Below are 16,001 nucleotides of genomic sequence, written 5' to 3' on the forward strand. Positions count from 1 at the left end.
TAACAGGGCCTACAGGCACATCAGGGGCTGGCATGAACATCATTTCGCTGTCTCATGGCACTAGTGGCAACAGGGCAGTGCTGAATATTTGGAGTACAATCCAATATGTACAATCCAATAATGTAGAATGGATTGTTCTTCATTCCTTCCTCACACTGGAAAACTAATTTCTGAGAACTCAGAGGAAGTCAAAAGCATTTTGAGTGGAAACAGTTGAAAAAGTGGCACGAAAACCTCAACAGAACTTTTGAAACTATGATTATGAATATATCATTTTATGACTAGGAGGCCACACCCCTGTTCATATTTCATTTAGATTTGACATTTTTTGGCTCTGCACAGTTTGTGTCATAAGCATATGGCTGTAATTTTCCAAACACAAATATGAGTAGAATATATTACCCTTTTTGCCCTGAGTCTCAGAACACTTTAGACTGAGAAAGGCTTCATATTTCTCAGTTAAAAGTTTAACTTGTTATTTAAAACACACCGGAGAATTAGCCATACCTTTACATGTAAAGGTTATGCTATTATTACAGAGACAAAAAAGTCCATAAAAAGTGATTTAATGTGATGTATTATTTTTGCCATTTTCTGTTTTATGACATGTGAGTCGGACTCAGAAGCAACCACATGAGATGGACTGCCTGTATTTTGACCCTCTCTGGACCTCATAGCTACCTGGCTGGATCAGGTCATGAGCATAGAGACTGGCAGGTTGGCAGCCCCCACCCCTGCCTCCCCCCACACTAATCTCCAAACTGGCCTGTGAGAAGTGTCCAGGCAGGAAGTGTGTCACAACTTGTTCAGGGGAGATCATTTCCTGCTTCTGAGCGCCTGCAGATGATGTAGTACTTAGATCACACTGAGTCATAATTTTTAATAAGAACAAATTTAATTTACGCTGAAACTTTGTAGGTTTCCCAAGACGCTTGTATAATACACAGCTGAAAAACAGCAATTACGGAAAATATTTTCCCCACTTCAAAAACGATAGAAATGAACAGTTTTGCACTTTGTTTTCCTTAGTTCCCTGGCTGAACCACAACACTTCGGGTAGGCTGGGGAAGTTGGGATGCATGTTGATTTATTGGATGATTAAGGGTGAGTGGATGTTTACTTGCATGCATGACCTAATGATTTGCTATCTGGATGTAGTACAACTGTTGTTTTGTATATTGTCAGTGAATTTTCCTATCTTCTATATCCATTTTCATTTGAAAATGACTCTGTAGAGTATGGTTCAATATTTAGAAAACAGAATGTGGAAAACTTATTCCACACAGTTAAGTTAACATTTGTATCAAATGAAAATATCATCTTGTCCTTGTGTTTTGGGAACTGGCATTGAAAAACATATCATTAAGTGTTACTGAATCCCTGTTCACATCTTTGTGACTGTTCCTATTAAAATAAAACTGCTTAATTGGGCCTTCTTTTCCTAGACCATTGTAACAGTAAGCCACGAAAAGGATCATTTAGCAGATGACCTGACACATTAAATTTGAAATGTTTTAAAACATTTACACATTCAGATTTTGGTCAGTGATTACCAAGATGCAGCAATACATAATATTTATAAAATAGTTGTTATGTATTTCTCTGTACATTTAATTATATTTTACAAGGCAGCATACATGGAATTCTAATAACTAATGAAGTAATGAGTAATCACAATAGAAAATTGTGGAAGTGCTTCAAAAATACATTTGGGCTGCAGATCCCCTAATGTACCTTAAAAGGAGAGATTGCTTATCTCCAGAGTAGATGTTATCCCTTTCAGAACTTTCAGTAATGATTTATTGATCTTCTGCCAATGTCTACAGTGTTGTCAAGGAAACAAACAAGGTTACAGGGAAGTGTTCTAAGAAGAGGACAAACAGGGCAATTCCACTGGTAATGTTTCATTTTGGCCAGCCTCACGCTAGCATATAAAATTTTGGCTTGCATCACAATTTGAAGATGATTGACGCACCTCAGTGCAAATTTAGATGTCTTTTTAAGCTCGAAGAACTCAATATGTCTGTAAATTCAGTGTCATCAATCATTTTCAAAGCTGTCTCTAGAGCTAGTGCAGGATACAGTCTCACTACTTTTATGCAAGTGTAAAGAGAAAACTTTCCTCTGTTTCTAACACACTGGTTCCAAGGGTGAGTACAGAGATGGCCAACTTCAGGCCCAAAACTTTCCTCTGTTTCTAACACACTGGTTCCAAGGGTGAGTACAGAGATGGCCAACTTCAGGCCCGTCAGGCCCTTGAAGTGAGTGTGGAGGAAAAAAAAAAGTCATTACATATTATATGCATGCTAAGAAATTAAAATGTTATTGTTATACTCTGTGGACTACACCGCAAGACCTTGTTTGCCAACTTCCCTCATAAAAACTCATGACAATAAATGTTAACCTTTCATGCTAAATAAAATAATGGGTTTTCAGCCATTTTAGCCTGCTCCACTTGTGTACTGTGTACTGTGTACACTTCATACAGATTCAAAATGAGAACATTCTAGATAGATGCTGCCATACTAAAACTGCATTCGGATTAAACCAGTAAGTATGCAAATCAACAAACTTGAGATTTATCCCCTGACAGTGGCTTCATTCGGAAGGAAATATTCTCAGTTTCTGTTTTTTATGTGTAGGTTAATGGACATGCAAAATGATTTATTCAGATCCTGCTCATAGGTGTTTGTCATAGTGATTAATAGTGATTTGTTATGGGAACAATGTATGTTGTATGTATGTATTTCCAATGTATAACAGTGGAAAAAGAATGAGACATCTAACCACGTGACAGGTACATAATACCTCCAAATCATGTTTGTAAAAGAACACAGAAATTGTGTTGATCAACCTGAGAGGCTTATTGAAATACTCATAATATGATATGTGACCTTTTTGTGTTTGTTTCTTGCAATGAAGAAGCATAAGTATAGGAGAGAGCTTAATTTTTAGTTTGTGCGAATGGCAAAAATATACAGTACTTGTCCATGAAGGCCCTCCTCGCATGGATCCAGCCTCGAGTCTTGGGAGGACCTCAGCAGAAGGTTCCCAGTGGCTAATCCTAAACAGCTGCTGACAGTGACTGCCATGACAGGAGAAAAAAATGGGCTATTACGGGAAAGCCAGCTCAGATCCCACAAGCTAAGGGATGTTCATGCATCTTGTTCCGGTGGTAAAGAAAAAACAAAGCCGGACATTGTTCTCTGTCCACTTAATAAAAATGTGTTTTTAATCCAGGGGAAGACTTGAGTTATTCCATTGTATGCATTCTATTCATAGGAAAGCCTAGTGTGCATATGTATAGAAGTGTATATATGTATTAGCTTTGTTAATGGTAATTTCCATTGTAATCTCCTGGCTTTGCGTAAGATGCTGACAGGCTTGTGGAACATTCCTTGTGTTTTTGATTAGCGAATATTGGTTTTCAAATTGCATCAGGTCCGCATTTTGAAACAACCTATTAGAAACATATGTGGCTAAATATAGCACATTTCACTTCCTGTTTGGTGGCTCTGTATGTTATTTCAGCCGAGATGAAATGTGTTGGAATGAAATGAATGGAACACATTAATGGGAGCCCTCGATTGGTGCTGCTCTGCCATGCCTATCAGTTTCAATTCAGCTTGTCAAGCACCGGTTATCTGTGGCTTACACATCCAAATATAAAATTTAAAGTTGCTTCTGTCTCATGCAAAATTGCATCTCTCCTCTGACTGCAACATGGCTGTTATTGTCATCCAGCTGTGCTGTACTGAGTTAGCGTGATTTTTCCCTGTGCAGCGTATCCCCACCTCTGTGGTGAGTATGCTGCAGGTAGAGCACCAAGGCTGCAGGGTGTACGTCTTAAAATCCACACTTATCGGAGACCGACTGCATTAAAGCAGGCTTAGTGTTTGGATGGCACTGACTTGTATTTCCTTCCAGAGGGAGTTTAGATTTGATTGTTTTCAGATGTAGTCTTGATCCAGGATTAATAAAGGAGCTGTTGCCATGATTCAAGGCATAAAATGGAAGAGTGAACTAATAATGATATATGCTGGAGTTTTCTCCACGTACAGCTGCGGAATAGATCTGCAATGAAGAACAGTCAACTCCCTGTAATTGCACATTGGATTATTGCATTCTGTGATTTATTGCTTGGTATGCAGTGGGCCATCTTTTAATTCCACTGACTTTATTCGCCACTGTTATATGAACATTCTGGTAATGGTGCTGATGTCACAACATACACACCCATATGCAGTCAAGCGTTTTATTAACATTATGAATGATATATTATTGTTTAATGTTATAATTATTGTTTTTTTATGACACAGTGCATTCCTGGGAATACAGTTGTAAATAAATATTGAACACATGTTGTAAATGCATAAATCTGTAAACTGGATCACTTTGAAACAAGGACTAACTGTACTTTCAGTTATATTTGATTTCCCACACTTAATCAAGTCTCTGAATGTAATATAGATGACCTTACTTAAACATTGGATTCTTTCACCTTGGACCTGATTAGGTTTTCAGGACTCTTATATAATCTTACTCCAAAAATCAGGGCAAAACCTGTGTTTCATTACTTATGAAAACATAGCTTGAGATCATATTCCATAAATCCAACTGGTTTTGAGTGTTTTGACCCATTTCTGTGCCACTGGAACTGTAATTGCAGTAAAAAGTAAACCATTTTTTTCTGCTCATTTGAAGATCATTTCCATCCTTTCAGAGTGCAGGTTTGTTTTGTCTGGTATAGCTTTGTTATTTTTGTTCTCATTAAATGGTCCATTTGCTCAAATAGCACCTTGGTGTATAATTTTTTATGTGTGGTCGTTTAAAATAAATATATTTTTGATATTCATTATGCTTAGCAACAGTGTCAGGTTTGCGCCTTGTCTCTGCTTCGGGTAACACTTATGTCATTTTTCTTGAAAAGTGCAGCTGGTGAAAGTTAAACGTCCAGGGTAGGGCAGGTCCTTGTTACTTGGAAAACAAGACCTGATATCCAAGCACAAAACTGCCATGGGACAATGAGTTGTCAAACAGTATTCTTACCCCTTAGGTCATAGAACTGATCCAGTTATTTTTTATTTTGTAGACTTAAATACGTTACTTATTCATTGTCAGAGTCAATGTGGATAGAATGGCAGATATTTTTTTAGGGCTTTTCAGTGGAGAACCTTCTTGCTTTACCTAGGCAGAATGCAACACATGGATGAGTTTGGTTTAGGGATGCCGTGCAAGAATAAAAACTCCTTCCCCTTAGATCTAGCAGCAGGAAGATGCTGTCTCCATTCTGCCATATCCCAGTTTGATGAATGAGGCCCAGCAGTAGCAGCTTACTTTCATACAGCTAGGAGTTCACAAATGCGGAGCTTTACCTAACCCTGGACTGCCTGCCTGTCACTGCAGTTCAGCTATTTACAGCGGACCAAAGATATCTGCTGGAAAGATTCTCTAGTACCTGCAAAAGTAAGATATTGTTGTTATTAAAGGAAGACAAGTAGTGCTAATAAATGTCAAAATCCAGCATTTCACCCAAGGAAACATGATCTTGCTATCTTTTTGGAGTGTGTTTTATTTATGGTCCAAATGCAAACTGTTAATATCCTGTCTTAAATGACGTACAAACATAGAACACACATCTTTTATCATGTTGTTGATTTATTTAGTTGTCATAGAACAATATTTTTGTTGGGTAGAACTCAGCTACTGCCAAACGCTGTTTTCGTCAGATCCCAAGCACATCATCAAAATATTACCATATAAAAGAAACATCGCCGCAATGCCTATAAATCCCTCGGAAGGTCTTAGGCATATCATCCACAGTTTGTAAAATGTTCAATATGGATGCAGTTTGGTCAGATTAGATGGAACCCACCAAATGAATACAGTATGTGACTGACGGAAACGGCAACATCATACGTTTGCTTTTCCAAAACATGGCCCTCGCTAGCTATATTGACATTAAACTGAAGTTCCCTGTGTTTTGAAAATGGTTTACAATGTGTGAATTTCTGTGTCTTTCATTGACTCGGTGATTTATGGGATGAGAAACGAGCAGAATAATCAAGACTGGAGATAAGAATTATTGCATGCAACAGGCTGGAGCAAGGTTCATCAAAAGATATTTGTAATTTTTTAAAGATGTTGTGCAATATAACATGTGTTGCAGTGAGGCCATCTTTGTGCCAGACACATGTGTGTGGGTGTATGTGAGTATGTGTGGGTGAAATATGACCCCAAAGCTCCTTGGACAGGGTCATATTGAAACACTTGATCTGGGTTGCGAGCGATTTGGAAAGCGTGTTTGAATGACCCCGGTGAGTGAAACGTGTTATAAAAGACACAGGATTACGTAACACAGGGTCATCCAAACGGATGTGTCCTGAGACTGAGGATGCACCTGAAGCACACCTGACTCACTAACCTGGCCTGTGTATGACTGTGCTTATCATTTCCCCACCACCTCCTCCAGTCTGATGCCATCTGGATAAGCTCACTGCACCCTCATCTTCCTCTGACTGCTGACGGTATTCTTTCCTCATACCTCTATATCTGGCCTCCTCTCCTTCCTTCTGTTTCACCTGTCAGACTCACATGTGCTTTGCCTCTTAAAACATGCCCCCAGGAATCGCAGCTGTCTCTTCCTATTTCTGTCATGATTTTCATTGATGTTTCTGCCCTTTTTAATATCACCGTTCTGTACAACCCAACCCTGACAGTTGCATGCTGTTACAGTGCATTGTTTAGATCAGAATTACTACAGGTAATGTTGGCTGGATTTGCTTCTCCTATAGAGTTGCATGGTCTGCTTACTGGTTTATTAAAGTAGCTCATTCTGATTGAATTTTCTGCTGTTGGTTGCACTGCCCTTGTTTATTTGCTGTTTGTGTATACTTGTTTCTGTGAAAGCTCAATAGACCAGCAGATGAACAAATAATCAAATAAATACATTTTATAAATAATCAAAGAAATGTTTTGCATTATATGTTAATGCTCTTTACTTTGGTTGGTTACTGTTGCTTGATGCGTTTAGTTATGTTTGTAAGATAAGATTGTATATGATATGTCTTCATATATTTCATATGTTTTGGGAACTGTACTTATTTTCACTGGCATTCAACAGCGTAGACCCTGTATGGAGTTATTTATTCCTATTGTGGCCTGAACACGCTTCCTGATTTATGAAGAGGGATTATGCGGTTCAATAATTCTGCCTGTTAACAAGGTCTGTCTTAAACATTCTGTCTGACCAATACTGCATTTGATTACTTTGACAGATCAGAACTGAGGTTTTCTTTAAGGTCCCTACTGAAAGTTGCTTTTTCGAGTGCTTGTGGATTCTGATGTGTTCACTTAATGTGCTTGATACGCCTGTGTATCCATATCTCTGAACGCATGTTGAGGTCTACTAACAGTCTTAGGGAAGTCTTGATATTTAACCTTGATGTTTGCTTAAAACAGCAATAATACCATCATCAGGTATCACGGGGCTATCACTGGTAGCTGTGTTTGTTTCTTTTGTGCCTTGTGCCAGCCCAGGTTAGTAGATTTGACTATGATCAGTAAGAATGCTTAGTTTTTCCCGGGGCTTGGCGCAGTCTTCATTTTCTCTTTTTAGCACAACTTGCCTCTGTTGTACTGTGTATATATGTGTCATTGACATTACCAGAAACACCTTGGGTAGCAGGAATAGCTTAAGTTAGTTCTAGTCTTGCTACTCTCAAAATGATGATGCAGACTTTTGTGCAGATACTGCATTGGGTCTTTTTTGCCATTTCAGTTTTGTGGAACACAGCTACTAGTCACCCCCCCCCCCCCCCCCGAAACCCCTGCTCATGCAGCATAATCCAGGGTTGAGTCTTAGTTCAATTTTAGGGCTGTGAGTAGTAGGGTGACAGGTTAAATCGCGCTAAAAAATATGTACCCAATGTACCCACCTACCTATACCTAACCACCTACCCTTGCAATACATTAATCAGTGGTAACAGTTATCTATTTAAATTCATGGATTAGACCTTTCCTATAATTGGAGGAAAGCAAATGATATTGTGTTGCTGGACTGCTAAATAATCCTGGTGGTGGCTGTTGTTCCCTGGCACCAGTGTCAGGGAGACAGCAGGCTTAGGTCTGCTGGGGCTTTTCCATGTCATCCAGAGAGTGTGTGTGGCTACACGTGTCTACACGTGTGTTTATCCGGCTGTAGCCACGCTACACTCTGTCATTTTAGTGACCCGTGTCTATGGGATGGAGCAGGGCGCAGACTCTGAAGGTTGACCCCGTTTAACCCCTGTAATGTACCTCACAGCTCTCCAGGTCTCCCATGACGGATCCACACCAGAGTGCAGCTGCCGGGACATGTTGCCACCTACAGTTTCTTTCTTTGTTTGAGTCACACGTTTGTTTCAATTCGTAAGGCCCACAGCAACGGTTTCACCTGGTCCGTCCTTTAGAAGTATGCTCTGCCGCTGCTTGTCATGTACTTTTGATTTTTATTTGCCAAGTAATACAAAGAGGGGAGGAGTCCTATCAGTAACAAACATCCAGTGGATAAACCAAGAAAAGGTATAATAGGTTGATTCAAGTACATGGGGTTTGTGAGGTCAGATGCCTTCGATGTTTACATTTACATTTATTTATTTAGCAGACGCTTTTATCCAAAGCGACTTACAAAAGTGCATACAGTAAGTATAGCGACAGTACGGGGACAGGATGTGTACAGTTCCACAATGAGACAGTTCTCAGCTGAGAGCAAGGTCTGTTTGAGGACACAGTACTATCAGATTTGTACAATTACAGCCTATAGGGCAACTAATATGATACACCTTCAAACAGCAAACTTAATGTTAATGCAATGTTAGCTATACTTTGAAAACATTTGGAGAAACTTAGAGATTGTTAGCCAGTGAGCTCTGTTTGAGCTCTGTTTCTGTGTTAGGGATGTTTATCACAAATTATTTTATCAGGACTATCTTTTTCCAGTTTTCATGACTCAGTTTTTCCTGACTCTGTTTTTTGATTTTGCTGGGGAGGAGCATTCCTGGATGGGATACTTTGATACAGATTTATTTTTGAATGAGCTGCAGTGATTCTCTTGTCCTTGGTTATCTAAAGAAAGGTTATCTTATTAATTTGCAATTAATTGTATTACTTATTTATCACTTGTGTATATTCCCATCACGTTATGTATTTAGCACTAGTATCTGAGCAAATTTTCCATTTTGCTCCCACTGGCAAAATCAAATGTAGGCTGCATACATCCCTTATAACAGCCTCAAAAGCATCCCAGATCTTTAGGTCATCAGGCAGTCAAGACAGGCAGTTAACAGGCAAATTAAAGTGTTTAGTGATGCATCTAAAGGCCTGTCAAACAAACCAGGCATCTTAATGAGAAGCGCCCGCTGGGTGCCGCTTGAACAGGTGAATCTCCCACTGCTTTTAATTGCTTGGCCTTTGTGCATAACGCACCTCCTCGAGTGAGATCTGAACCCCCGTTCTCATCACACAACTAAATTCTAATGACCAATGTCATTACCATTTGAGCTAAAGGTAGCCTGCCCCTATCTCCATAGGCAACAATGCTAGATAGGGAATATTGTTCAGAGAGTGATGTCACAGCTGAAACTGCTCTGCTACCTGCTCCACTACCGGCTTTACTCACAAACTAGCCATTTCAGCTCTGCTACACATACATTATCTTGAAGCACAGCTGTGCATATCTATACATGTCCACAGATTGCTAGACATTTAAAATGCCACATTATCTGTAATTCCAAGATAATAACTATGGAGAAACGGCACCGTAAATATGGAAAATGTGACAGATATTTTCAGAAAGCATGCCTGATTGTATGGTTTCTGAATGTATGTTTGCATAAAACACCAGACAACTAGTGTGGTTTCTTAAATATGTTATTCCCCTCTACAGCTGCCACGGAGGGCCGAGTCAATGGAGGGGAAGACTTCTTTCAGAAGGTAAGATTATATAACATTACAACAATTTCAGCTGGCCAGCATCCCATGGTTATGAAGACAGAAACTACTCAGAGAGTGACAGTTGTACCCTACAAGCTTTGAAAGATTTGAAGTGGCTTGAAGACTGCCTTTTTAAATTCTCACTTTTATATGCCAAATCGATGAGGAGTGGAGACCTGGGTCTCTTAGAAATCTTTCTAAAAATATTTTTCTAGGGCTATCTGAATGAGTTTAATTGGCAATGGTAATTTATTGGATAATGGAATGGAAAAGGTAATGAACAACATCTGTGATTGGGGTGCTTGTTTTCACAGAGGTAAATGTTCCCTCAAAAGAACCAAATGTTTCTTTCAGCCTGACCGCCTTTGGCGGTCATAAATCTCAGTAAGTTCTTCTGTGCACTTACCCTCAGATTATTGCGTTGATTGTTGATGATTATGTTGTCTTCTTTTAAAGACCTACAAGGAATGAGAAAGAATAGCAGAATCACAGAACAGCATTTTTACTTTTGCAATAATTTCATCAATCAATCTGTTGATCTATCTATCGGTCTGTCTGCCTGTCTATCATATGTCTGTCTGTTGACACAATAACACCAGCCTTCTGCCGACATGTTAAATGAACTGCTTGACTCGGTATCAGCCCAATGCTGTGAGTGGAGCACTGAAAACCACGCTACTGCTTCTCTTTTGGAGAAAGCTGTGGAAAGTGGAACTCACCATGTTTCTTTCCTTTCCTGGCCTTTGAAAAAAAAAAGGCTTTTATAGGCAGAGCAATTGCGCGCTTACGGTAACTTGTGCAAAGGGGAGGTGTAAGAAGGCAAGTGTGAGCATCAGACAGGTCGTTGGCAGGATACAACTGAATTCAGCCTTGGGTGATTGCAGGTGCTCTGTCCCCAAAGAACCCATCCCTCAATATAAGAGTCAAAGAAACACTTTCAAAAGAAAACAGTGCCTCAAACAGTATTGCAGACATGAATATGCAATGTATATTAATAGCTAAAATGGCTCATTTTAGCCCTTGCTGACCACTAGGGGAAACTGAGGACTGAGTGCTTTTTCACTGCTGTGGTGCAATATAGTCTGCTATGTGTGCTTTTGGAACATTTTGTGTTTGTGTCATATTTTTAAGCACAAAAACAAGAAGATTATATTTTTAAATAAATATTGCAATATTTATATTGCAATGACTGGTAAAAGATATGAATGCATTATCAGAATCTTTCCCCAGCTGCCCCATAGATTCTACAGTGTGTTAGTGAGCAAAAGACCTCTATTTATGATATCGGATACCATTTTGACTCATTAATACATTCATTGTATTTCAACTTTTATCTTTTTATCTTATTGCTTTTATTTTAAATTGTCTTAATTTTGCATCTTGTCTATTACTTTTTTTTTTAATGTTTGCAGCTTGTAAATGGGGGGATGAACGGGTAGGGTGGGTATGCATTATTTTTTGTCCGATTACCTGCATACGGATGTTTTGGGGAAAAAATGTATCAGAAGAAAATGTGTATCTGTTAACAGGTCAATGTTCTTTGTTATGCTCTGGGTCATCTGATATGAAAACACCCAATAAATAAAATATGAGAAAAGTCCAAAAAAAAAAAAAAAAAGATATGAATGCACATGTGACTACGGGGACATTCAACATAAAATGGTTGGTTGACAGTGGAATGATACACTTTAAGATGCAATTGGTCTTAAAATCCCATATGTATTCGATATTGGTATATTTACGATTTAAAGAAATGCATGATTTAAACAGACCCTCTCAGCACATGAAATGTTATGAGTATGAGTATGTGGAAATCAGCATCTGTAAATAATTACAGGTGTTCCTGGCATGCCTCTGTGTTTGCTTTTGAAATGGTTAAATCTCCTTGACAGAATGATGTGAATACCAGCTGTGATTCAGCCGTGACATCCTGACTTCCTTGGCTCTAGCTTTTTTTTTAACAAACCAGCAAGCCAGGAATTAAAAGGTAATCAACCAGACAATGTAGCAATGTTGTATGGCAGGTCCATTTGTGATTAAAAGGATGATGTGTTTGCATTATTCCAGGTGATAACACTGCCACAGTGTATTGATACATAAGGGGAACATGCCATTATATAACATTTGAATCTCTTGATAAAACTGGACAATAGTGTGAATCCTGTCTGCAGAGAAGAGATTGTTTTCACACCACAAGCTGAAATAAGATCTCTATTTTACTCAAAACTTCATGGAAAGGAAGCTGAATCATTTGCTGGACTGAACTCTGGGGGCATGTGTTCAACTTGGGTGGTTTTAAAGCTCATGATTCCAACTGGAGCACCCATTTCCTAGGGTGTTGAATGTAATACACTCAGCTTTCTTTCTGGTCTTGGTATCCCTTCTGTTTTGGATGTGGTTTCTGTTCTGGTCCTGATCCTGGTTTCTGCTCTGTTCCACATTCTGATTACTGTTCTGGTCCTGGTTGTCGTGTTTTTACTTCTAATCCTATGATTGTGCACTGTGTATGTCTGAAAAACAATCACATTAGTGTCAGCAGTTGGAGCAAGTTTCTAAATCCATGGTTAGGGCAGGTTAAACACGCTTTACTACAGAATGCTTTATTGAAGCATATTAAAAAAAAATGCTCCACTACAGGAAGGTGGTCTTGCTCCTTACAGCGGCATACACATGCCCACTGGTGCACTCTCTCACTGTGCAGCTCACAAAGGCGATTAAAGTGCTTTCGGTTACGCTCAGCAAGAACAGCTGCAGATATCGTCGAAAGGCGCTAAATCCAGAGATTTCAGTGTCTGAGACTTGCAATCGCACAGAATTCCTCCTTTACAGATTCCCCGGAGTGCAGGGCTACTGTGCTTTTTTCCCCCCACACCTGGGAGGGGTCAGTACTGTACTAACACACCAGGGTCGCTCTCTCTCCGTCCTGTAAGAGCAAGGTAACAGGGCTGATAAGATTTACGTGCTCCTTTCACCTCTGGTGCCCGCTTCTAGCTGTTAACGCGCTGCGGTCGGTTCAAGAATGCGGCGTCCCTCCCCTTCTCCAAAGCTCCTCCAGCTGCCCTGCCTTCGCTGCTCAGCGTTTCGTTGGAAAAACAGGAGGCAGATAATGGGAACCAGGCGTAGTAGCAGTGACTGGCCCCACCACCCATCGCTCTGGGACTGACACAAACAAAGACTGTTCCCAAACACATCTGTAATGAATCAGCGGCCAGAAATATCGATCCGCTCTTGATGATAACCCAGCGGAGCATTTTCTGGTGGCACTCAGTGATAATGGAAGCTTGATGCAATTTAAGGTATGAGGCATAGTTGGCGGTTTGAATTTTAGTTTTTTTTCGCCACTACTTTTCACATTTCACTCAAGTCACATCAAGTAGTATTTAACATTTTTGCCATTTATTCTGTTTAATTTCTTCTAGTATGACTTTGGAAAACCTATTGCCAAACCTAAAATTATAGTGTGTGATGGCATTTTGGGTCTGTCACATGATGGATGTGTTCAGTTGAATTATGCAGTTGCCTTTTTGTATGGTCAATGGTGCTGCTATGGCTTGTACTACTACATTGTCTTTAGGGCTGGTGATTTTGAAAGCTCAAAATTCTTTTATATTTATTCATTTTGGAGGCATTGAGGTCAGAGAGACTAAGGAACTCAAATGGTGTATCTAGCTTCAGGGAAATGGACTCTAAAAAGCCCTTAGTTGTAGTTGTAAGCAAGACGTTTCTGGCTATTTAGAACAGTGAAATTAGAAGAACACCAAATGTAAGAATTTTAAAGATCCTGGAACAAATTGTATTGTTGTAAGTGTAACTATATACCAGAAAATCTGTTTCAGTTCAGTCTCTGTGGTGTACAGCTTCATGCCTTTATCCTAAAAAGTGAGTTTTCTGTTCTACTCCCTGCCAGAATTCTGGTTATTTACATGGCTTTAGCAAGTTTCTCATCCAGGAAATAAAAGTGTAATATGATAACTAATAATGAGGTTGGTCGAATGATGTAAGAGTGATACTAATATGAAAGGGACATAGAAGCAACAGGTATGAAATATATATGTAATTGACAATTGTAAAAGAGAAAAACAAAATAAAAGAAAAACGCAATGAAGAATTTCTCTTTGTCATTTGTTTACCATCATACCTGCTCATTTGTTTCGGGTTGGATACACTTTGCCGGCAGACCTTCTGTACACCTTCTGTACAGAGAAAGGGGTTCTGAACTAATTGCCAGAACACTATGGTCTTGAATGTAGTTGGCTTAGGTTTTCAGTTTATGCAGAAATGGGGGGGGAAATCCGTTTCAGCCAATGGGGGAGAAGTGAAATCGCCCGCTCTCTTGCTTTCTCTCGCTCACTCGGCCCCTCTCTTACTCACCGTCTGAGTGTTTTCCGTTTTGGGGCGGTAATGGAGTGTTCTGTGTCTCTGGGTTATTTCTGACCTGCGCTATAACTCCCGTCCAGTTTGTCAGGGTTTTTCCCTGGCGTCCGTTCAGGGAGTGTGACGCTGGCTTTTGTCTGTTTGCCAATGTTGTGCCCTGAGCAAATCACAGATTGAATGTGGATGGTGCAGATGTTAGCAAATGCTATAGAAGTATTTTAATCATTACAACACTCCCCTTCCATCACTGTTGACCTGTCTAATAAATGATGTCAGCACCCAAATACAGTGCTAAATTCCCCTGAACTGAAGCCAAAACCTTCTGTTTGGAGGCACAACTTTGCCTTGTAGTTAAACTGTGAAAACGGTTTCAGTTATTAGCTTTGATGAATGAAACTGATTCCCTCATGAATGACATTAACAGAAGTTCTGCTGCTGTTTGTTTGTGTGGGGTAGGTGTCAGCTCATGTGCTGTTGCAAATGACACTGCACCTTAGCATTGTAAATGGCATTACAGTTCACATACCAAGCATTGACACACGTGCTGAAAGAAAACTGCTTATCAGAGGTCCCTTCAGAGATCACTTTATGTTTAAAGCGTTTGTCCGGGATGCTTCTTTCTGTCTCATTCATAGATGGTATTGGACAAAACGTATTTGATTTATTGTCACTTCACTTCCAGGAAACCGAGTATTATCTGTTATAGTATTATGCTACCTCACTCTTATCATCATATTATTCTGAACAATATCTTCTTCAGCATCTTCAACACAGTGCGCTCTTTAGCCTTTATCAGTTATTAGTGTTTCCTTCTTTGACATTTGTCTGAATTTGAAACTCCTGTCTCCGGGATGTCCAGGATTTGGCCAATGGAGCACACTGTTCCTGTCCGTGAACGTAATGTATTACTCTCAAAATTGATAAAAGGGACATGTGTTTCATGTACTTTTGTTGCACATGTTTGTTATGGACCAGCAAGACACTGATAAAATACATCCATATGATGTATTGCTTTGCATCATGGTTCAAAGGAGGATGACTCGGTCAAAGTTTCACGGGACACAGAGGTTCTGCACCACATGGATGCTTTGACTGACATGAACCGGCCTCTGCCTCTGTCACACGAGTGAAAACTCACAGGCACAGGTGTGACTAAGTAGTGTTATAGGTGCATTAGAGAACTGCTTAGTCATACCTGTGATTGAATGAGTTGTCTGTTGACCTCAGAGATGTCTGTGTATGTCAGCACAAAACCATGCTTGAGGATGTCCTTTGCATTCTGAGCAATTTTCAGGTAATTTATTTCCACTCTTTGTCTTGGTGTTCAAAACAGGAAGCATTCAAAATATTCCATTTACATCTTACTCTAATTAACATATACAGTGTCATCTTTGCTTTACAAAGAAAAACAACATTGACTCAGTACTTGTAATTATCAGCTTTATGCTCATATTATACACTAGTATTCATTTACAAGCAATGGGTATATACTGTACTATACTGCAAACATGCTACAGTGCTGACGTTTCAGTTTTCAAGGATTTCAAGGACTGAAATGTCATTAAAAAAAAAGAACAGGTCAGCCTCTAAAGCAAACCAGATGGTTGATGTTCGGCACTCTGGCTAGAACTGTTTGATTCCCCTGTCGCCGCACA

The 16,001-nt window shown here is 39.6% G+C and overlaps 1 protein-coding gene across 1 annotated transcript in view; it reads left to right on the forward strand.

Annotated features, from left to right (window-relative positions):
* LOC118790083 (protein bicaudal C homolog 1-A-like) overlaps window positions 1-16,001 on the forward strand; it is a 52,104-nt gene that overhangs the window by 4,851 nt on the left and 31,252 nt on the right. The window contains exon 2 of the mRNA XM_036546894.1: window positions 9,926-9,972. Coding sequence (XP_036402787.1) covers window positions 9,926-9,972 — 47 coding nt within the window. The remainder of the gene's footprint in view (window positions 1-9,925; window positions 9,973-16,001) is intronic.

The sequence above is a fragment of the Megalops cyprinoides genome, chromosome 15 (assembly GCF_013368585.1).
Source record: "Megalops cyprinoides isolate fMegCyp1 chromosome 15, fMegCyp1.pri, whole genome shotgun sequence".
Classification (NCBI taxonomy): Eukaryota; Metazoa; Chordata; class Actinopteri; order Elopiformes; family Megalopidae; genus Megalops; species Megalops cyprinoides.